Source organism: Microtus ochrogaster, chromosome 18 (assembly GCF_000317375.1).
Source record: "Microtus ochrogaster isolate Prairie Vole_2 chromosome 18, MicOch1.0, whole genome shotgun sequence".
NCBI classification, from domain to species: domain Eukaryota; kingdom Metazoa; phylum Chordata; class Mammalia; order Rodentia; family Cricetidae; genus Microtus; species Microtus ochrogaster.
The window spans coordinates 58,934,242-58,957,640 of record NC_022020.1 but is presented as its reverse complement, the minus strand read 5'-3'; the positions used below and the strand labels follow the sequence as shown (position 1 = coordinate 58,957,640).

The 23,399-nt window shown below is 48.5% G+C and overlaps 1 protein-coding gene across 1 annotated transcript in view; it reads right to left on the bottom strand.

Moving 5' to 3' along the window:
• The window catches only part of Myo5b (myosin VB), a 274,660-nt gene that overhangs the window by 27,698 nt on the left and 223,563 nt on the right, over positions 1-23,399 (bottom strand). Inside the window, exons 22-29 of the mRNA XM_026783548.1 lie at positions 19,335-19,568; positions 13,445-13,529; positions 12,165-12,298; positions 10,980-11,099; positions 9,896-10,033; positions 7,207-7,272; positions 5,533-5,772; positions 4,505-4,605 (exon numbers count right to left, since the gene is read on the bottom strand). Of these exons, the coding sequence (XP_026639349.1) occupies positions 4,505-4,605; positions 5,533-5,772; positions 7,207-7,272; positions 9,896-10,033; positions 10,980-11,099; positions 12,165-12,298; positions 13,445-13,529; positions 19,335-19,568 (1,118 nt within the window). The remainder of the gene's footprint in view (positions 1-4,504; positions 4,606-5,532; positions 5,773-7,206; positions 7,273-9,895; positions 10,034-10,979; positions 11,100-12,164; positions 12,299-13,444; positions 13,530-19,334; positions 19,569-23,399) is intronic.

Sequence of the window (23,399 nt, the reverse complement as noted above, 5' to 3'; positions counted from 1 at the left end):
GTGTGTGTGTGGTGTGGTGTGTGCATAAGTGTATTAAAGTTAACAACAACAAACTTACAGGCTGAGAACCAAACTATGTCTTCCCTTGACTTGAGTTACAGCCATTTCCCTGTCCAGTCAACCTGTGGAATCAGGTATCTTCTTTCGGTCATATCATCTGCCTAATATTGGCCAAGGTGCTTCTTGGAGGTCACTGTGCCAAGTTCTCTTCTTATCTCACCCCACACATTCCTTGGCAAAGCGTGTCTTTAAAGGTCAGTGGGCTAGCTGGTAGAGGGCATGAATCATGGGGGGTGGGGGAATTAGTCCATACAGGCTAACAGAGAAACTATTCACCCCATCCCAAAATCCAGATGTCAAACCAAACAGCCCTGGTCAAGTCAGCTGCTGTCTTACTTTGTCAAGTTTTGAGTAAAGTCTAAGGGCTGAAAGTATCCATTCCAGATCCTTCCAGAGCTAGCTGCTAGCAGGAGGAACCCAAACCTGTAGTGCTTACACAGTCTGTCTTTTGGGCTGGGGTACCCACATCTGTATCAACCCCCCTCTGAAAATCCACTTCTGTGGCCTTTCCATGGCGTCTATTCCTAGTCTAGGGCCAACCCCTTAGTGTTAGAAGCTCCCATCTCTGTGGCAGGGCAGTGAGGAGGATTAATGCCAACAAGTTTATTTTGAGGATCTAAGCCTTCCGCCTTGTAAATGCCCAGAACCTCACCAATGTGGTGCTTTGGATGAGAACGGCCCCCAATGGCTTATATGTTTGAGCACTTGGTCCGCAGTTGGTGGGATTGTTAGGGAAGGATTAGGGGAGAGGACCTGATTGGAGGAGGTGTGTTAGCAAGGGTGGGCTTTGAGGTTTCAGAGGGCTTTGCCATTCTCAGCATTTTTCTTTCTCGGCCTTGTGCTGCTAGATCAAGGCACAGGCCCTAAGCTACTGCTCCAGCACCATGCTGCCATGTTCCTCGCCATGATGGTCATGGACCCTAACTCTCTGAAACTCTAAGACCCAAATTACTTTTTCTATTAATGACCTTGGTCATGGTGCCTAATCACAGCAATGGAAAGGTAACTAAGACAGCCAGATTCTGCTTCCTCTTTCTGTGCCCAGCAGTTAGGTGTCCTGGGCAATCCACATGTCCCAGAAAATCCCTGAGGACCTAAGGCTGTGCTGAGCAGGGGCTGATATCTACACCTACTGTTCTCAGATGGTAAGGCTTGCATCCACCTAGGGTCCTTTGTAGCAATGCTTTACTCCAAAGGAGGCTCTGGGGCTGCAGGAGTTCTTGGAAATGCCCAGTGTACATGAGGGCTGAGGAGGGATGGAGGCCAGCATGCTGTTCTCTGGCCATCCCCTCCGCTGCAAGTAGGGAGGTGTCGGCACCTGGCTGGACCTCTGGGGGTCTCCCAGTCTTCTTTAAAAGCTCCCCCAGCCTTGCTTTAGAGCCTGAGAGGGACTGCTGGTCTCTGAGAACTCCGCCTCCCTTCTGGAGTTCTCCTACTTTCCCGAGTGGCGCATGTGAGACAGAGGCCCAGACATACTTCCAGGAAGTTAGCATCCGTCCCCCTGTTCCTAACTTCACAGGGAAAGGTGCTGGCTTCTGTCACATGCCTGTTATTGTGGAGAAAGGTAAAAGGCAATGATGGACCGCCCAAATACTTGGCTTCGCGACAAGAAAACAGTCACATGCGTAAATTAAAAACTGGTGAACCGACTCAGGACTCAGTAGAGACTTTTGCTCTTAGGTCAAAGAGACCCAAAGTACCAGAGTCTCAGACCCCTTCCTGTCTGTGTTTGGGAGTGTGGCTGGGAGGGAGTGACATCTGCTGGTGTGAAGAGGAAAATTCAAACAGTTCAGCTTCAGGAAATCAACAAATACTTAGGGAACGCCTGTGCATAGGCCCTCCTACCAGGAGCTGCTCCTGAAGTGGCTAACTTCAAAGGAATAAACAGCAAGGTCTGCGGTTCAGTGTGGAGCCAGGAGCCCTACCAGGGACACTTTTCTGCATTCTCTGGCCTGATCGTCCATGTGTTAGGCTAACACAGTAAGCTGGATGACCTCGGAAGTATTTTCTGCTCACTGTAGAGGTCATGCCCCAGAAATGGCTTCAGAGGGGATGCACTTCCCCCTGCAGACCTTAGAGAACAGACCAAGCAATCATACTCTGTCATATATGCAGGTATGTTGAGGCTGGTCAGTCACTTGTGTGCAGGAGGATCCCTATGTGCTTTCTGGGCACTTACTTTAGTTCAAACTGAATTTTTTCCCAGCAGCCCAGGATTTTTGCTGGGGCCTCTGAGAAGCAGATCAGGAGCACAGGCACAGAGGGAGATAGAGGTCACTGAGGGAAGCAGCTGCCTTCAGAACTAGGTTCTGTCTAGGTGTACTTGTTTCTCTAAGAACTGGCCCCTCCAGTGGACCTGAACAACAACTACAGCCTGGCAGGACTTTGGTGGAAGTGTACAGGGGAGAGAAGTACTGTTCTTGAAGCCGAGCCTAAGCTGAGTTCAGCCACACTCTGTGCCCAAGTTCTAAGCCAGCTCTGTGACCAGGATGGCCTGACTTGGGGAGGCTGGCCTGGGGGTGGCAGCAGCTTCTCTCACAGTCCATAGCGCCATCACTCTCCCAGAACCAGCTGGGAGAGGATGAAAGACTTCCATCTCTAAGCTTGGCTTCTGTGGCTGTTTCTTTTCCTTAGCTTTTCTGTAAGTAAAGCAATCAGAACAACGCTGGCCACTCCTAGCTCCCAAGATGGCAGCATGAGCTTGCAGAAGAAGAAGAGGGAGTGTTTCACGCTCTGGGAGTTCTGGCCAGAGCAGGTCTCAGCACTACTTACCTGCAGGTTCATAGTGTAGGGGAGACACCTGCCTTTAGGCTCACAGTGCAAGAGAGATGCTTGCCTGCGGCTCACAGTGCAGGGGAGACCCTTGTCCGCAGGCTCACAGTGCAGGGGAGACCCTTGCCCGAAGGCTCACAGTGCAGGGGAGACCCTTGCCCGAAGGCTCACAGTGCAGGGGAGACCCTTGCCCGAAGGCTCACAGTGCAGGAGAACAGAACAGGCAAACCCTCTCTGCAAATCTCGACAGGCCATGAGAACTCAGCAAGTGGGAAGCATGCTGAATCTGAGAGACTGCACATGGGAACTGAAGTATATCAGGAATCATCTCAGAACTCTAGCCTGAACACAGGCTAGGTACACATTTTATCAGATTCTAAAGGGACTCCACTCGACCACACATTTAAGATACAATTTGTATGTATGTACACCTCTCCATTACAGGCCAACCACAGAAAAGGCATAGCAAATGTCTACCTTCACAACACCCTTGTCATAAGGGGGTGCTTATCCGGGATCCCCAGAATCACAGCCTAACTCCCCTTCCTTGCCAGTAAGATCAGCTGCTTTCCCCTGTAATGCTTGGATTTGCAGTAATCACAAAACTGTCTCAAAGCGGAGGCTGGGACAAAGCTGAAAGGCAAGTCTTCTATGGTGCCTAACGGGGCAGTTACTGGGGACCTAGGTCCTGACTTCTCCTCCTCTAGGCAGCTACTCTTTTTTTTAACTCAGGTTCTCAGCTATTAGTTCACTATCGCTTGCTGGGCTAGCTGAGCTTTCTGAGCACAGGATGATTGCAGGATATAGTAAAGACTGTTTTTTTTTTCTCATCACCTCCATTGTTATTGAGGTAAGAAGACAAAATCTGGGGCACTAAACAGCCCCTGGAAAGACCTAGACCAAGGACTAGACTCCTGACAGCTGCAGGAAAGAACAGAAAGAGGGCTGGGAGCAATTTCGGTTCTGAAGACCAGAGTGATAAGCCCGGCTCGGCTGCCAGCTTTCTAATTTAATACTACCCACGCTCTCTTTCTCATTAATCTCACTCCTTATCTTCCACCCAAGAGAATTCAAGTTGACTGCATCTTGACTCCGGCTTTAGCGCAGAGAGTCACCTTCAATCCTTCACTTTCTTCTTTAGGGAGAATTGGGGGCTGGCTACATTTCTGCTTCTGGTTTCCCACGCGGGGTGGAGGTGGGACAACACAGCCTGGAAGCCAGGCCTCCTGGATTTTGCTCTGGCCAGCTGCATGCCTAAAACTGCTCAATCCTTCTGGGCCCCAGTTTCCTCATCTGCAGAAGGGGGATGGCCGCAGGAGATCTGGAAATCCTAAGTACTTTAGTCTTCAGAGGAAGCAAACTCAGGGTGTTTATAGCATGGCCCTCTGGTGCTTTCGGGAGGGTTCGCTGCTCTTTCTGGAGGGTTCACTGCTTTTTCTGGAGAGTTCACTGCTCTTTCTGGAGGGTCCACTGCTTCTAGCAATTTTAAACAAATGTTTTCTATTGGTAGGTTCCCAAAGGGCCTTCTCTTTCCAAGAGATAATTCCCCGATGTTGGGCAGATGGCCAGTACCTAAGGGATAGGTTGTAACATGCTAGGCTAGACAATGGCCCTCCTGTCACCAGACTGCCCCTCACTTTCTCCAGGTCCAGCTCTCAGAGGGGGGTCCTACCTGTTTGTCTGGCAGACCCCATGATAGGCCTCAATGGCATCTTCCTGGTCCACGTGTTTTTCACTGTTGGGCCAGCTTGTTCTGGCATTGATGTTCGGCTCCTAGAAAACACACAAATGGAAACTAACTCTGGTTGTACTAACGACGTCTAGGCAATGGGTCTCTAATACAGAGGTGTATAAATGTGCTTTTGGGAAGAGAGGGAGGCCTGGAGAAATAGCCTGCTGCTGTTCAATGCAGGCAGGGGCAGGACTTCAAGAGGGTGGAAGGATACAGCCTTAGCAGGGCCTGGCTGTGAGGCACTGAGAGCAAATGGTGGGGCAGCTGACCAGCTTCCTATGAGGAGAAAGCGGTTACATCAAAGGACATGATTCAAGTGTCATTTCTAGGGCCCATGTCTAGAGTGGTCCAGGCTATTCACCTCTGGTCCCTCCCTCCCACTCTACAATCTGCCCTTGAAGGTGAGAATATCAGAAACACACATGAAGGGGACCCACAACTCTGGAGGGGTTGATAGAGAAATCCCCCCAGAGACAAAATTAACAACAAGGGTCATGAAAAACAGCCACTAAGGTTATCTGTGTCTTTTGAACATTTTCTTAATAAAAAAAAAAAAAAATTCACGCATGTCTGGCCGTATGAGTGCAGTGCCTATGGAGGCCAGAAGAGGGCCTCAGATACCCATGGGGCTGGATTTATAGGCAGTTGTGAGTTGTGGGTGCCAGGAACTGAACTCTGGTCCTCTGCAAGGCCACTGACACACTCTTAATTGCTAAACCATCTCTCCAGCCTCTGTGATTACTTTCTTAAGTTCAGTAAATTCTAGACACTTCTAGTCCCATCTCTTGATCATAAAGGTCATGAAGAAATGGCACCAGACCCCTGATCTGCTTTCAGAGACCCTGAAGACAGACATCTTGCTCTTCAGATTTAAGAGCCCCAAGAGTAAAGACATACAAACCCACAAGCCGACTGGCTCAGTGTCACCCCAAGAAGCCCACCCGTGGCTGCCATCGCCACCTCCTCACCATGTTCTTGCCAGCCAATCGGCGCTGGTCAGCGTTCATGATCTGGGTCCTGAGGATCAGCACCTCCTCTTTGCGGACCTCCAGCTCCTCATTGGCCAGCTTGAGCTGGTTCAACAGGAGGCTGTAGCTGTCCGGGGAGCTATGGGTGGAGTTGTCCTGCATGGCTTGGTCAGCGACAGCTTTCCTCAGCTCATTCAGGTCGTTCTTCAATTTCTTGTTCTCTGACTCAAGCTCTTGTCTCTGCAAGACAGCCAAGGGGCACAGCTTGCTGCTTCCTGGACCCACAGCACGTTCCCAGCCCGTCTCCTCTCTTGCCTTAACTTTCCCTGTCTACCGGAAGAGCAACTTACTGTTTTGAATGAAGACATAAATGGCTCAAGTTCTGATGTCATCAGTGGTCAGTTTAGGGATTAAACCTATCACCCCAAGTTTTCGGATAATTGTACCTGACACACTCTGTAGTATTCCCTAGGGATGCAATATATGTTTTAAGCACATTTGGCTATGAAACTCTTCTTTGTGATAATGCTGGACTGATAGCTGTGACTGCGTATGTATGTATGTATGTATGTATGTATGTATGTATGTATGTATATATGCATGTTTATACATATGTAGTGCTGGGGATCAAAGCCAGGACAAGTTCTCTGTCACCAAGCTATGCTCCCCAAACTTACAGTTCTAAATAACATGCTATTAATAGGACTTCCTAAAGCCTTGTGTGTTCATTTGCTCTGTGACTTTCTAGAAACTTTAAAAAGTGATGTGGTTGTTTGAGTCACAAGATGACTGAGCCAAATCCCACTGGGTAGAACCTCTGTTATCTGAGTAAGAGGACAAAGCCAAGCGAGTCCAGGGAATGCAACTAAGTGCTTCAATCAGGACGACAACGTATGTGACATGAATGACTCTTGAAGGCATTGACTAATAAACTGCCACAAGAAGACAGATGTCACGAGCCCACTGTATGAGGCATCTATAGTGCAGAGAGACAGGAAGTAGAATAGTGTCTGACTGGGGCTGTGGGGAGGGAGGATGGAAATTCTTCAGTGGAGAAAGGTTGGCGAGATAAGTAGATTACAGGGTGAACCCAGTGAGCCGCTTGTACATTATAGATGAAGCCTCTATTACTGATCCTTATATACACTTAGAATTGTTAAAATAATAAATTTCATGATATATATATTTTTACCACAGTGAAAAATAGTTGGGAAATGGAAGCCATAGAAATGGTTCATGGTTCAAGGGTTTTGTTTTTTTTTCTTTTGGGCAATGGCTATTAGCAAATTGTTGCTCTATTAGTGACCAGCAGACTGTTGAAACCGCCTCATTAGGAAGTCTTCGGGAAGGAAGGGCCTGGTCTGATGTCCCTTCCTTCTTCCTTGGGTCTGTTCTACTTTGCCCTCTTCTGCCAACTCAGCATCTGCTACACAGGGAACCCCCTGCCTTATATCTGGGTATTTTTCAAAGTGATTTTATTCCTGTGGCCACATTTTATTTTAACTGGGCTGTTTCAGGTAGGGGAGACGTGTGTTTCACTCCCCTTCATTTTCAAGGTGAGAGTGTGGAAGTGGAGGAATGCAGTCACTTGCCTATTGCTCTCCTGGTGAGCAGACTGGCACTAAGGACCCAGTGTCCTGAAGCCCAGCTGTGCCAGAGAACAGACAGCCTTACCTTCAGACTGTTGTAAGCCAGATCTGCATCGTGGTCCACATCTATGCCATTGTTCTGCTGTTCCATCTGCGCAGGAGGACAGAGAGGTAAGCACAGACCACAGGGTACACACGCTGCAGAGATTTCTGACGGCAGCCGAACTTTCTCACTCTGCTTTTGCACGAATAGCTGTCAACCTCACCCTCCACAACTGTATCCCCACCTCCTTCAAAAAGTAGCCCAGTATTAGGGCTACCATGAATCCCCCCAAAACAACCCCCCCTCCACTGTATCACAATGCCCCATGGGCGCTGATGGGATGAATATGCATAATACTGCATCATGGATTAAATTATACACCCCTAATACTTTTAAGTCCTAAATTCCTCTCCCTGTGAATGTGACCTCATCTGGAGACAGGGTCTTAGGGGATGGAATGCAGTGAGTTCTAATGCACTAGGAAGGAGGAGAACACGGAAAAGATGATTGTACTAATATGGAGGTGGGACTGGAGTCAGCTGCAGAGCAAGAGCATCAGACACGAAGAGAGAGGCGTGAGGTCAAGTCCTCCCCACTGCCTTCAGGGGACAGTCACATCAGAGCCTTCACTACTGACTTGTGGCCGCTGGAGGAAGAATGCTTGGTTAGTCAGCAGCTGATTTGGTGGTATGTTGTCTCAGTACCTAGCTGTAAAACCTGGAAATTAATGCGGTTCTCAAGTTTTGGGGTGTCTACTCATGGGTCTATCTCCCAGGTAATTCAAAGTGCCTCGGATTGAACTGATGCCACTTCCTCTGTGACCTTCTAGGAAGGCAACTGGCTCACAGTGGGTATGCAGTATACAAAGCAGACTTCAGAATGCCAAAGTTGGTGGCTCTGGGCAGCAGTAACTGGTCCACCAGGACTCAGGTCAGTCAAGGGCTCCTCTGACTATGTAGCAGCCATTAGAGTTGAATTGGCTGTTGAAAAGGGGCCACAAACAGTTTTCTAAGTGGTTAACTGCTCTGAGTGAGTTAATGGGGGGCATCCCTGAAGAACACAGGCCTTTAGAACCAAAACCAAATAGAGCACTAATAAAATTACCTAAGTCCTAGGAACCTGAAGTCTTGGTAAGGTTATCGTTGCTGTGGATGGACCAGGATACCTGGGGTTTAGAGGGAGCATCTTTTACAACCTCTTCCAGATGAAGGACATGTGTATTTGCTGCCCTGTAAGCTGGGAAAAGCCCTGCCAAGGTACCAACTTCTGCCTTGCCTTCCTCCATCACCATGAGCAGGGATGTGAATGACCTGGGCCAGCATCCCTGCTGCTAGGCAAGTGGCCTGCACTTGTGTTCTGTGTGGCATAGAGAGGCTACATAACCCCTCTAAATGCTGAATACATGAGATTCTCAGAGAAAGAGGATAGTGCATTCACACCCTAAGGGCCATGTAAGTCATGTTTCTAAGTACACAGTCTGTCAGAATCACTGTAGTGGACAAGGCAACTGTGCCGGGTCAGGATAGATGGAGCAGTCTGACGAGCAGCCACAGAGGCTCCCCTCTCATGAGGGCTTAGTCACTTTACACGGATGGAGCACTCCACAGACACCTCAGTCAGGCTGTGTTGGGTACATGACCTCTATGGCTGGGGACCTGGATTATAGCTCTCTAGGTGGCTTAGGGTTCCTTCTGAAGTCAGGTGAAGATTCAGAAACTTGATCTCTGGAAGTTTAATCTCAGAGGATAATAGAGGGTCCATAATATTTCCTGCCGTACCAACTGCGGGCAACAACACACAGGACATAGTCCACTGGCCTTGCTTGACGATTATACTTTGAGAGTCCCCTTTGCACTTGGTATCCAGACAAGTCAGTTCTGAAGCCAGGTGCCCATTTCTGAAGTGGGGAATCCACCGGTGCCACAGAGCAATGGTAGCTCTCTTCATTCCCACCGATCACGAGGGTGAACCTCCAGCACCCGTGTTGGTGCTGAGTTCGTGTCTGGAAGCATGGGGGACTAAAGGATCTTTTAACTCTGCACATCTTCAATGGACAGTGGGTTTTGGGGGTATGGCCTAAAGAGCATCTGTCTAGTATTTGGGTTGTGTTTGTCTCCAGACAGCTTTTGCTTGCCATCGGAAGAGGCACCTGTGTACCTAACGCTTTCACTCCCCACTCCGAATCTATCGACCTAAGAGAGTTAAATCCACCAAGCTTTACCTCCTCACTTACTGCTTATTAAGGCAAAACAAAGCAAAGAAACCAAACAACATAAATATCCCCAGGAATCTGACAGCAAGCCACACACACCTGAGTCTGCACTGCTTCTGGTTAGAAAGGGAAGAAAGACACTATGAAAGGAGAGTTCAGATACAGGTGGCGGGGGTCCAGGAAGTGGGAGAGGGTCAAATCTCATGATTTTCAGTGTAGGCCTGAGAATAGATCTGCTGGTGACATGACCCAGAGCTGGACTTAAATCCCACGAGAAATACACAGGCTGTCGACACAGGCTCCCAGAGCTGCCATGGGCTCCCAGGCTGTCATGACTCCCAGGAGCCGCCACGGCTCCCAGGCCGCCATGGCTCCCAGGCTGCCATGGGCTCCCAGGCTGTCATGGGCTCCCAGGCTGCCATGGGCTCCCAGGCTGTCATGGGCTCCCAGAGCTGCCACGGGCTCACAGGCTGCCACAGGCTCACAGAGCTGCCATGGGCTCACAGAGCTGCCACGCACCTGCACTTTCTTGCTGTCCTGCTGTTCCTTTTCTAGCTGCACCTGCAGCTTCTTCCTCTCTTGCTCCAGTTCCCGTACTCTCTTCTGCAGCTTCAGGAAGACGCTCATGTCCATCGCTGCCTTCTCTACACCAATCTCCTGCAAGGCGAGAGGGGTGCACAGGTGGTGGTTTCCACAGCACAAATGCTTCTGGGAACACACAATGTCTCGCTGCCCACCTCTGTAACAGCCATCTGGCTCCTTGTTCCTCCCCAACACCAGTCCTAGCCTCCAACACGAAGCCTGTGCCAAACCACTAGCATTTCTCCTAGGAAAACTGGCGCTGCAGGCTTATTCTCGTCTAGATTAGATCTCTGTCTTGGTCATTTACATTCCTCCGGTGTGAGTCGCTTAACTGACCAATCACACATCCTCAGAACAAATGGACACAGGCATGGGCATTTTCTTTGGAAGCTAAAAGGGAATTCACTTCTGGAGAATGGTTTAACACGGGAGAAACTAAATCTCAGGACACAGTGCTTCCTGATGCGGGATCACTGTGGCCACAGTTACTGTAAATGTGATACCAACAACTACCTGGCTGCAACTTGAAATAACCAGCACCCTCCTTGCCATGAAGCCTGGGATCTTAATGCACCCATTTCCCAGTGTATTTCTATCCTTTCAGATTCCTGTCCGGATTTTACTATGTGGGTTATGTATGTGTACAAACATGTGTCTGAGTACATATATAGCCTGTATTTAACTATGCGGTGTACATGTGTGGCAGCATGACCTTGTTCCACCTCGTGTAATGAGTTCTTTGTACTTGGCCAGCTCCGGATCTGCCTTAAAGAGCACAGCCTTGGGGATGGCAGTGCTCATATCCGCATGGAAGCAGGATCTACACAAATGCTGAGCTGTACTCTGACCGTGTGGCTTGCACAGTCTGTAAGTCCATCGCAACCCAGTGACCCTGTCCTCAGTGTCCATCCCCTGGACCCTCTGAGCCACCACCCACAGAGCAGGAATCTCTGGTAGGTAATTCCACTCAGATAATTAACACGTCCCAGGCAGGACAGCTGCAGACAGTGCCCAGACTTACCTCCACCTGCTGAAGGGCATCCTCGGTGTCTCCAATCTCAGAAGTGGAAATGGAGGGGTAATTGGAGTCAGACTCTAAACTACTTTGATTTGAGGGGTTCTTCCTGTGGCCCGGAGTTTGCTGCTCAAGGAGGAAAAAGTGACCATTCATAACCAGCCCGTATTAATGAGAGCTAACTTCTCAAGGAGCAGCAGGCCCTGGACATCAGCCAACTGCCTCTCTTGTCACCAAGCTTGGGCAGCACTGCTCCTTGGAACACTGGATTACTAGCTATTCCCTTACATGCAGGGCAGATGCTTTACTAAAGAGCCACGTGCCCGGCTCTTCCCTTGCCTCTGCATGCTTTACAACCCACAACACCCAGAAAGTGAGGGGAAGCAGCCCTTCACTCGCAGCTGTGCACCCTGAATGTACACGGTGTACCCTTCTCCAGGCTCTTGAAAGGAATGCTGCAACCCTACCCCGAACAGCCTCTCCGTCCACCCCGTTCTGCTCACGGAAATGGCAGTGATTAGAAATAGGGCGCACCTTCCGTGCTAGTCACTGAAAAGGGACTTTCAGTTTATTCTTTGGCAGCCGGTTTGTCTTTAAGAGTGAAAGCCGAGCTTGGTGGAATTTTTAGATTTCTATTTCAGTTCCTTTTCAGATTGCTTTCCTGGTTTCCATGCAACTAAGTTACTGATGTTGAATATGTATGTTGGGAGGGAGCATTCATATGTATGGGTAAATAAGAATGTCACATCTTGAAATGTCACAAAAATGTCTTGTATTTTTTTCAGACATTAGGAGACCAAATCAGGCTCCAACGGTCTCACTCCATCTGTGCCGAAGCAACTGAGGTCACAGCCTACCACACCACTGTCTCTACATTAGATTTCTCTAGAACAAGAAACAGGATGACAACATACACAAACAGGAAAATAATTCTTAGCCTCCTAAGATCTCAGTAGAACCTCTGTGTTGAGAAAGGACATCCCCAGGGAGGGACCACAGACTGGCAGCTGCCTAACAACAAGAGTTCCCATAGGAACGAAAGAATAAGTGGTCCTTGCACACATGCATGTTTGCTGAGCAAGGCAGTGCCAGACAGCAAGAGCTATACAGCCAACTCTAGAAGGGCAGAAAAGGAAGCCATTTCCAGCAGGCAGCAGAACTGCCTGCCTCCCTTGCCTTTAGGACGGTCACCTCATCTCGCAGGTTCTCATATCTCTGCTCCAGCCGGGAGTATTCCTTCACGAGGTTCTGGTACCTGGACCTCTCCTCCTCCAGTTCCTTCTTCATCAGGAGGCTCTCCTCCACAGAGCTCTGGGAAAATTCAGCTGGAAAGCAGGCATGGGAAGCTGGCTTTCAGCAACTGAGGGGGATTCTCCAATGCGCATGCCTTGCTAGGAGCATTCTGACTAATCTCTTGTTAAGAGGCTGCCCACACAGGCTCATCCCAGAGGCTGTGGATGAGTCTCCCATTCTCCTCACCTTACTGTGGAGTTGAGGAGGGGCTCATTATTCTAAACCAAGGGTTCTGACAGGAAGAAGGGTGACCCTGCTCTCAGAGAGGCGGAGAGAGAAACTCTCAAAGCACACAAGCCCCCCACCCAATCCACGAGCCTGCCTCTCTTGTGACAACTTGTAAGGACTACTGGCAGCATTTACAGCAGAACCAGGCTTCATTCTGAGCTCTCATCATAATCCTGATCCTTCAGGTCCATGACCAGAGGTGATATAGGGGAAAGTGGGCTAGGGACCTAAGAAATCCAGATGGGTTTTATTCTCTTGCCAGGCTTGTATCCATAATAGTGGAACGCAACTTTTGTTTTGTTTTTAAAGGGCAATTTGAAAGCATCTTATATTGTCCCAAGATCTTAGGCTGGTGAGGGGTTCTGAGGTTATGATGCTCAGCTGCCCTCTGAGATGAGGAAGAACCCTAAGGATAGGAGGAGATCTGGTTACACTGAGCAGACAAGAACTGGATTTATGTACTTTATTGTCCCCCCCTCAGATAAGAGAGCCACAGGAATGGGTGGCAGCCTGGAAGTTGGTGAGCACTTGAGAGAGGCTCCTCCAGGGTCTAATCAAAGGTCCTGTCCTTCAGCAAACATATTAATCATATAGTAGGGGACACAGGTGATAAGGATGAACAAGACAAATGTAAAAGCTGTGCACACTCAACTGAGCACACTCAACTGTGCATACTCAACTGTGCTGAGCACCAGCTTAAGCACTTCAGTTGCGTATCCTGCTGACCCCTCCCACAAGCCCTTCCAGGTCTGTCTTTCCTGCCCATTTTCAGGTGGGATCCTTGCACAAGGTTCCAGAGCTTTGCAAAGCAGTGTCAGGCTTCAAAGGAATGTCACAGCAGGATGCTGAGATCCACAGTCCTTTTCTCCAGATCTCTCTTCGTAAGTCCTTCCTCCTCCAGGAGGCCAGGAAAATTGGGACGAGAGATGCAAAGCTGGTTTGGAGCTTACCTTTGGATTGGCGCAGGATTTGGTTATTAAGGTGTTCTTTCTCATCCTTCAAGAGAGCATTTTCATGTTCCAGATCTGCAACTCGCTGAAAGAGATCAACAGGTGAAACAAAACCAGAAAAACCAAACCAAACCAAACCAAACCAAACAAAAACCTTCCTTTGTGTGACAGAAGAAGACGAGGCTCCTCCAGAGGAGGTGGAATTCTGATGCCCTACCTCCCTACCTAGGAAAACGGCTTCAACCAAAGCTGCTTTCATTCTGAAGGGAAATTACATACATAGAGAAGAAATGCAAGCTCAGCAAGACGGAGCTGGTCAAAGTGCATGTGATCACCCACAGAGATCCCCCCCCCCCAGTGTCTCTGTTCAGCTCACATTCCCTATTGAGGAATGCATAGAAAAGACAGCCCTTTGTGCTTGTCTCTCTTGCTGAATCATAAGCTATCATAGCTGAGTCTTGGGAAAGCCAGAAGCTCACGATGGTCACATCATCTCTGGGCTTTGAACCACCTGCCCTTTCTTGCCTCACTGGACCAGTGCTCCAGATTCTGAGAGAGGGAGACACATTTGGTACCAACATCCAGATCTAAGCCCAGCATGTGACTCCTGACAACACTACTAAAGGAAATACGGGGTGATGGAAATCGGTGGGTCATTGGTAAATGCCGTGCTTAAGAAAATGGGTTCAACCAAAGGTGACTATGACCACAATAAAATAAATAAATAAATAAATAAATAAATAAATAAATAAATAAATAAATAAGGAAAAGAAGCAACATTAAAAAAAATGTAAGGGTCTCTGCCACCAAGCCTAATTATCTAAGCTCAATTCCAGATGGTAGGAGAGGACTGACTCTTAAAAGTTATCCTCTGTCCTCTCACACACACACACACACACACACACACACACACACACACACACAGTGTGACAACAGTGGTGTTAAATATTTATGCAGTGGAATCCTAACACAAAAGCTGAAATTAACATCCTTTGGAAATCATGGCTAAAACTCGCGTCTCCGGGATAGTTTGGGGGATGTGCTCTAGTTCACTCCCAAGCCCACAGAGCCTTCAATGCTGAAGACAGTTGCCCATCCCTGGAAGTTTCACAAGCTACAACTGTTCCTGAGCTCACAGAGTGCCCCCAGCTCCTTCCCTGTCCTCTCTCTCCCCCTGGCTGCTCAGCCACTGCAGAAGTCTTCAGGGCTCATTCTCAGCACACTCTGTTCTCCTCTTAGAGAGGCTCCTGTGCCGGTCACGCATGACCTATACCCCTACGGGTCACTCTCCATCCCCTTTGCTCCGCTCTCTCTTACAGCATGTGATGGATTATCATGGGCTCCTGTCTCTATCTTCTGTTTCCTAAGAGTGATTTTGATTATTCTTTTCGTCCCACTGTGTAGAATAGTCTCTAACACACACGGCACTCAAACACCTGCGGGAGTGAAGGACAATGACTTCTATCATCCTGTGGCAGGACCTGTCATCCACAGAGATGAGTTACAGCCCTTTCTAATAACTGTCAGCCTTTTCATGAAGCCACAAATCTTGAGCCAATGAAAATACAACTCCGAGGACAGCAGGCCCAAGAATCCCTGTGCTGAATATTGTGAAGACTCAACACGTGAGAGCCCTGTACTCTCTCCGGTCAGATGCCTCTATTTCCATTCAGCAAGACCTCAGACCTAAGGCCACATACTGAAATCATCCACGGAAACCAACCAGTAGGGGTGGATTGTCATGTCACCTCCTGCAGAGTCTGCGTGATCTCTCACATGAGATGTGGCACAAGCTTCAAGGAAGAGTGCCCGCAGAGAAGGTGTGTGTGCTGTGCTTCCTGCATTGGAGCCCTTGCACTTTTGGCATTACCTGCTTATGTTCTAAGGAATGCAGTCTGGTTTCTTCTGGAAGGGAAGATAGTGTGTTTTAGTTTCCAGAAGTCTACTGATAAGATATTGCCATAACAGGACTATATGATGCTAATGGAGGAAGATGGGTTAATATTCAAGGGGAAAAGGTTCCCAAGTTTAATCTGGTGCTTAGTAAATAAAGGAAAAAAGGCAAACTTAATTAAGCAATTAAGACAGATTCAGCAAAAATGAGATAAGGGTAGAAGAGAGAAATAAATGCCTGTAATGTCTTGAGATTGGTTTTGGGGAAGGTTTGAAAAGGAGTTAGAAATATGGAGGAGAAGGAAAGAAGAAGTTCTTATGCATAGATGGCAGAAATATAAAAGACTATAGTCTATGTGACTGTTAACCACAACCACTTGCCCTTAGCTCAAAATACCATGAACTCACAGTCTAGATAAAGATTTATATCAAAACTAACGCCAAGCCATGTGTAGCATGACCAACTGCAGACTCATATCAGGGAACATCTGTCTGATGAAATTCTATTCTCATGTATCTGATATAATGATCCTAAGAATAATCTGTATCACATGAAAAAACAATACATGCTGCTAAGCAATCTCTTCTGTATAAAGGATGAGCCCCATGCCTAGTAAAGACGTGTTCAGATGTGATTCCTTTGAGTCTTGTGTCTGTTATTTGCCAACTCCTTACACACCTATTCCTGAGACCCTGTCCCATTGATCCCAGTGCCCCGGCTGAGCTGGTCCATCGCAGTGGATCGTGACTGGTAAGGTGAAAGAACACACAGCCTATGCACCAGCCTAAGGGCACAGAACCTAGGACCTACCAGACACCTGGAAAGTGCCAAGGATGCCTTAGGGTCAAGCAGTTGGCTACAGGTCACTTTTTCCCTCCCACTGAATCTTGTACTAAGGTAGGCTCTGTGCAACCTTCAAGAGCATGTTCTAAATCAGGAGCACATGATGGTTTGAAAGAAAATGGCCCCCAAAGAGAGTGACACTATTTGGAGTAGGTGTGACCTGGTTGGAGGAAGTGTGTCACTGTGGAGGTGGAATTTGAGGTCTCCTATGCTTGTTACACCCAGAGTCACAGTTCACTTCCGCTGCCTGTGGATCAAGATATAGAACTCTCAGCTCCTTCTCCAGCACCGTGTCTGCAGCATGCCACCATGCTTCCTACCATGATGATAATGGAACAAACCTCTGAAACTGTTCAGCAGTCAAATTAAATATTTTCCTTTATAAAATCTGCTGTGGTCATGGTGTCTCTTCACAGCAATTGAATCCCTAACTAAGACAGAGCCATTGCCTCCATGACAATGGCAGCCCAAGGAGCCACCTCCCTTCCAAGTAACAAAGCCACCCACACAAAACACAAAACAGCATAGCTGCTTGATGGCAGCTAGGGACGGATGCTGAGGGTTACAGAAGGAACAAAGGGAACAAGGTTAAGAGCCGTAGGGGGAGACTGCTCTATGGAGAGCTCCAAGTAATGTCTCCCTTAGAAAATGATAGGCTGGGGTATGACAGGAGCAGCTCCATGCTCCGGGGACACAGAGATGAATTCCCGACTCCTAAGAGCTAAGGCAGTGGAGTAATGTGGCCTACTAGGTGAAACCATCGGAGGTGGCAGCCCCAAGTGTTTCAGGATGCCAGTTCCAATACAGCAGTTGCAATTTCTGCTGACAGAAACATCAAACCTATTAATTAAACATCTACCACCGCTGGCTCCGTCTCTGTGCTTTGCTGGTCTCATCAATCTCACTCAAGGCAGAGAAAGCCCCTGGACACGACCCGAAGAAAACCAACTGTCTTATTATTCAGCATTCGTTCAGGCTGGATGCTGCCCTTTCTAAATATTAGACCCCAGAGAGGCAGATCCTAGAATAGAAACAGGAGCCGGCTGTCCCTTCACCGTTCTCCAAGCAATGGAATAAAGTGTTCCACAGACCATTGGAGAAAGGAAAATGTCTGTTTCCCTCGTCCCATTTTTCTATTTCCTAGAAAGAGTGGATCTTCCCACTTAATGGATCATTTTATTCCAGCATCTTCTGAGGGTTGTTAACCTAGGCTTGTATTTGTTTGGATTTAGAGAAGAGGATTTTAGCTAGGTATATTGGTGCATATTTTTTATGCCAGCACTCAAGAGGCAAAGTCAAGTAGATCTCTGTGAGTTCGAGGCTATGTTGCTCTACATAGCAAATTCTAGGCTAGCCAGGGCTACATGGTGAAATACCATCTCAAGAGATGGGGAGCAGCTGTCTTTGCTCCAGCTATTCCCTGTAGTGCCCTGGACTTCTTCTTGCCAGTTCCAAGCTCCAGTTGTCTTCAATCTCCAGGCCTTCAGGCTCCCAGGCAACAGCCATTTCTAAAGGAGAGCAGGACGGGCTTGGCTTCCCTGCTTGGCTTTGCCAAGGAAGTTTTTGTGCAATAAACCCTTATCTACCTTTGGATGGAAACCCAGCTATTTTAGGTGCTCCAAGGCACCTAAAGTTCAAATTTTTTGTGGGAACCAGAGAAGAGAAATGAGGGTCTATAATTCTCAGCTATGAGGAAGAAGCAGGTAGTGGAAGAGCCAAGGACTACAGAGCAGGATTGAAGTCTTCTACTCAGTTTAGAGAAACATACAGAATGGAACCTGCTGGCTAATACCAGTTCAGAAGCAGCTTTAGAGACGACCAGTGTAGGGCCCAGCCGAGATAAGCTTAATAAGAACAGACCGCCCAGAGGAAGTTAAGAGTTCTTAACTTCCAGCCATTATCACCTGCCAGTGTTGGACTCAGCCATGATCAGCTTAATGGAGGCCTGAGTCTCAGTAGTTTACCCTGAGGCAATACCTGGTTGCAAAAGGACCACAAACTGAGATTACTCAGGCATCACCTAGGAACAGACCATCCAAAGGAAATCCCTAACGCTCCAACCACTGTAGATAGGATCACTTGCCAGCACACATTTACCAGGATTTCCCTAGACAAATGTCAACCAACCAGGGGTCCTGAACCTTAGAAATCCCTCACCCACCTCCTTTATTACTATAAAAACCCAACTCTAACTGAGCTCGGGGCTCTCCTATTATTCCAATATGTTGGACACACGGAGAGACCGAGTTTGCAAACTTGTATAAAATAAAGGCTCATTGCTTTTACATATGGGACTTGTTGGTTTTTGGGAGACTTCACAAATCTGGGCATAACAATCAAGGCCATGAGTTGATGTGTATTTATGTATATACATACACACCTACACATGTGCACTATGACCAGCAGGGGTTCTTGCACACTTGACAATAGCGCGTAGGCGTTAGGGTCCGTATTTCTGTGTCTGCTCCAGGTGTGCCCGCATTGTCTATCCCAATTTCAGAGCTTTTCTTTCAGTACTAACCAGCACCGACTCTCTCCTTTCTCAGGTTCTCAATTCACGTATGATGGACAGATACTAAACATGTGGATGGTGCACTATTTTCCCTCTAACTGGGTCATGGTAAAGATGGGGAGAGAACACAGACAGCCCTGCGGTGTGGGACTTTCCTAGTCCACATGAGCTTCTTTGTAGCTGAACATGTGGAACAGTGGCAGCAACCCTAGGAAGTCCCGTTTCATGGACTTGGAGAAAGCCTATGGACTAGAGCAGGAAAGTCAGATTACAGCCAGCAGAGCAGACTCCCTGAAATACATGATTTCCTGGAAGGAGTGACAGCTACAGGCTTTCAGAACACCTGTCATCTCTCGCACTAAGGACCAGATCTGTAGGGTTGACCTGGGAGCTGCCTCCAGGCCTTAAGAAAGATGAGCGAAGACAGACAACCATTTACTCTCCCAATGGATGCCACAGTGTTTAGTGCAGCTCAATCAACACTTGGCTCGGGGAGTAGACATCTGCTGTATGACCCAGAAGCACAGCCATTTACGAAGTGAAGAAGGGTGGCTTGTCTGGGGTGGGGGACACAGCCCTGGAAATCAGCACAATTTCCCAGCATGAAGCCCACGCACCAACCCTTCAGCCACCATGCATACCTTTCTCAGCTCGTTATTCTCCCTGCTGTGGGCATCTTCTAGGACCTTCCGCTCCGACTGAGCCCTCTGTAGTTCAGTGCGCAGGCTCTGCACCTCCTCCTGCAGCTGTAGGCTGGTATCGGCCTCCTGGTTCTGCTGGTAATGTGCCAGCTCCCTCTTCAGCTTCTCCACCTCCATGGCATGTGTGGAGGTGGCCACCGACAACTGCTCCGACAGAGTCTTGAACTCTTTGTTCTGTAGAGAGCATCGGCAGATGTGGGGGAGGGGGATAAAGATAAAGAGATGGCTATTGAGTCACAAAACATTGTGAAGGCCACCAGAAAAGGGTTTCTAGGGCAGAATAAATTCGCAGAATCATTGCATGCCAAAACATTCTTCTGCCATCTCCCTAACATTTTAAATTTCCATTGTGAACCCAGAAGTAGATGGAGCCACAAACAGCAGCCCTGACATTGAAATAGTGCAGGGAAAACACGTGAGTACTCACAGAGTAGGTTGGCTGGGTGTAGGAATAGTGGAGCCAGCTTCCTGGATCTGCAGTCTTGGCCCCTTAAAGTTCCCCAGCCTTTCACATCAAGCCCTCCTGGCCTTGGACTTACTGGCACAAAGAGTTGTAACCTAATCCCCTCCTCTGAGACAAAGGACCCCTTCAGCATCCCCCTCTTTCAAAGAGGCCCTCCAAGGGGCCCCAGGATTTCTCTTGCCACCTGTCAGCATGGCTCATACCACACAACTCTCACTAGAGAGACTGACATCTGACAACACCCACCCATAGGGCGTGTACCCAATCAGCAGTCAAACTTGTGCGTGCATCAGGCCCCGAGAACCTGCTTCCAGGATCAAGCTCAGTGTAAATGACAGGCTGGGAGAATTGAGAGGGGGTGAGGCAGAGTGGTCAGTGGGGAGAGGAGGAGCAGAGGAAGGAGAGCCTGGAGTCAGCAGGCAAGCAGTGCACATTGATCGCTCTTCATTGCTGTGCTCCACAGGAACTCCAAGCAGCACATAGCCATCGGCTAAGATGCCATTTACCCAGGACATCAGGAATTGAGTAATTCACAGAGGAATTAAACCTCACAGGAACTCTTAAAGAAAAGCTGCTGACATCTACACAGCTGCACACGGATCAAGTGCAGGGTTTGCGTATACAAACTGTGCATTCCTCGTGTGCAAGATTTCCCACACTCTCCGTGCACTCTAGGTACAGCCTTCTCCTTCCTACACCTGTCTTGCTGCCAGCCTCACTTGGAGAATCTAGAGAAACCCAATTACACAGCATCTATTTAGAAAGCTCAATACCTGTGTGAATTGCTCACCAGGGTCTGAGTCTAGACTGGAGGCAGAGGGTCTCTGCACCGGCAGAGGGCATGCTTGGCTAGCTACTCTTTGTCTTCAACTTTGCTCCGAGATGTGAGTTAGCTCAGATGAGTTGCCAACTCCCTCTGGCCTGCCTGGGCCAGACCAAAAAGGGTAGAGAGGTGGCTGAGGTCCTTAAATAGAGCTGACTGGAATATGAAGAGATTAGCACATGGTGGTGGAGGCAGGGGATGCAGGCACTTCTCACCCTGCTATGGTCAAATATGTCCCTTCGGAATGTTGATGGTTGTGGAAGGCCCAGCTTCCCTGATCCTGATGCTACCAGAGACCAGACTCAAATGCTGGGGAAGAAAACAAACCTATTCCTGAGCTCATCTTGTCCTTGGCCCTCTGGGTATCTGAGTCAGTCACCCACTCTTCTGTGGTCCACTTCTCCTCATATAAACCATGGCTAGGAGAGATTTCCATCTTAGAAGGGAGGGAACAAAGATAAAATCTTATCTGGTGTGTGCCACCCTGTCACTGTTCAGTAGCTGTAGGTGAGCCTCAGGGCCTGTGTTCCTGTATATAGTCCCTTTGGCTGCAGCTCAGAGGCTTCTGCGCCTGCCAGTTCCCACTCCCACTCGTCACCATCACCCTGGTCACTCCAACAGCCCCCGCACCTGGCATCCTGTAGCTGTAGGTTTTGGGTCTTAGGCATAAGAACCACACAACCAGACTCACTATGGTGCCTGTCAGATGTGGACTGGTGTGGGAAGAGGGAAAATCACTGCAAGAATCTTCGTGGTGAAGTCATCACCTACTGCAGATGCTATCACTGCACCTTATTTATGCTCACCAAACACCACCCTCAGTGAGGGAGGCGGATAGCCCCCGCATAGTTCACAGCTGGGAAACTGGGGCACAGAAAGGCTGCAACTTACAGCAGACTGTTTTTCTAACATACGTGGATACCCTTGAGAATCATAATGTAACATTTACTGAGTGGCTATGAACTATCTTGAATCAAAATGATTTAAAGGCCACTGACTGAACTATTGATTTGGGCTACATTTTTTTTTTCAGATAAAAATATTTAAACACAACCTCATGGTCACAAGGGCCTAAGAATCTTGAGTTCTATTACAAGAAACTGTAAAATCTGGCCGTGTCACTCTGCCATACTGGCAGAGCTCATGGGCTATCATTTTGGTTGAGCCATGTCATACTGAATCTAATACTAGAGACACTGTATGACAATTGCCAGGATGATCTCTGTTTCTCCTGCTGAAGGACACTGTGAAGGAGGTGGCATGTGACTTCTGAGATCAAAAACCCAGAAGAGAAGTGTGTTAGCACCAGGGACAGCTCCATGCTCCCTGAACACCCTGTTTCTCCCTGAGGGACACTCAGGTGACCCTGTCCTGTTGAGACCTCACATGCTCAGTGTCAAATGGAGTTATTTTTTTTTTTAAGTTGGGGTCCTCAGCCTTAAGGCGTGTACTTGGGGTATTCATCTCCCCTGGTTTTGCCTTTCGGTTTCCTTCCCATGGCAGTGGGAGTACTCCCAGCAGATTCCTGTCTCCTGTGACTAGGACACCACCTCCTGTGTCATGCTATTCTGACAAGTGACTTGGAATGTGTTGTCTCTGGTATCCCTGGCTATGTAGATCTTTTCCTTCTGGCTTAAAGACCGTAAAGAGGGCAGCTGTCTAGATTAGCTCCTGGAGTCAGAGGGAAAAAGACACCCAGCCCATTTCCCAATAGCTGGTCTGCCCACCAAGATCTCTCCAGTACTTGTGGTACTCATGTGTGACACACATTGTTCACCCCGAGGACTGGATACTTTCATGAGCATGACCCCAAACCTATGGTAGGGTTTCTGTTCGTACTAAAGGGCATTCCCTACTCGTCCCAAGGACCTCCCAATGGGAATGATCTAGGAGCCCAGCCAGATGACAAAACCTACCTGAAAGCAGCCTGCCATGTTTCAATCCCAGCCAGGTTGCCCACTGGCAGTGTGACTTTTGGTACGTTACTTACCCTTAGTGTACTCAGGATTAACATGTGGGTGACAGTAAATACTTAGCCCATAGGTGTGGTGAAGATCAATGAGTTAATGTGTGGAAATAGTGCCTGGCATGAGAGTCACATGGGGAAAAGTGTGAGAAAGATCTTATGTGTCCCCTGATCACCCGCCGCATACAGGAAGCCTTGCCCGGGGTGACAACATCTGTCGTTGCTCACAGATGTTTGCCAAGCAGGAAGTTTAAGGCAAAAAACTTCCTTTAAAAATAGGCCTTCCAAATCTACTTCACTCTGATGTTCAAGTATGCGGGGGTGTAAAATACTATGCTATTTTTATCCTCTGGAGTTGACTTCACACATCCCTAAGGCTGGTGCTGAGCACTATCTGCCACCAGGGTCAGGGTGGCCTGTGGCACACAGGTTCCTCCTAGTGGGGACAGCGGCTTCAGTCCCCTTGTCCTCCTGGCCACATTGTGCCTAGGAGACTGTGAAATGGCCACTGGCCCTGGCAGCCCTGGCAGACACAGAGGACACTGTGGCACTTGTTGTTTTAGCATAACTCTTCCCTAGTCACTGGCTCCCCCTGGCTTGCTGTGTCAACACAGGCTGACCGGGGTAGGGACTGAGCATCCCCAGCTTGTACTGGGAGGGCTTTTTTTCCATACCATCAAGCTAGCACTCTGGATAACTCCCAGAGTGTGTGTGTGTGTGTGTGTGTGTGTGTGTGTGTGTGTGTGTGTGTGT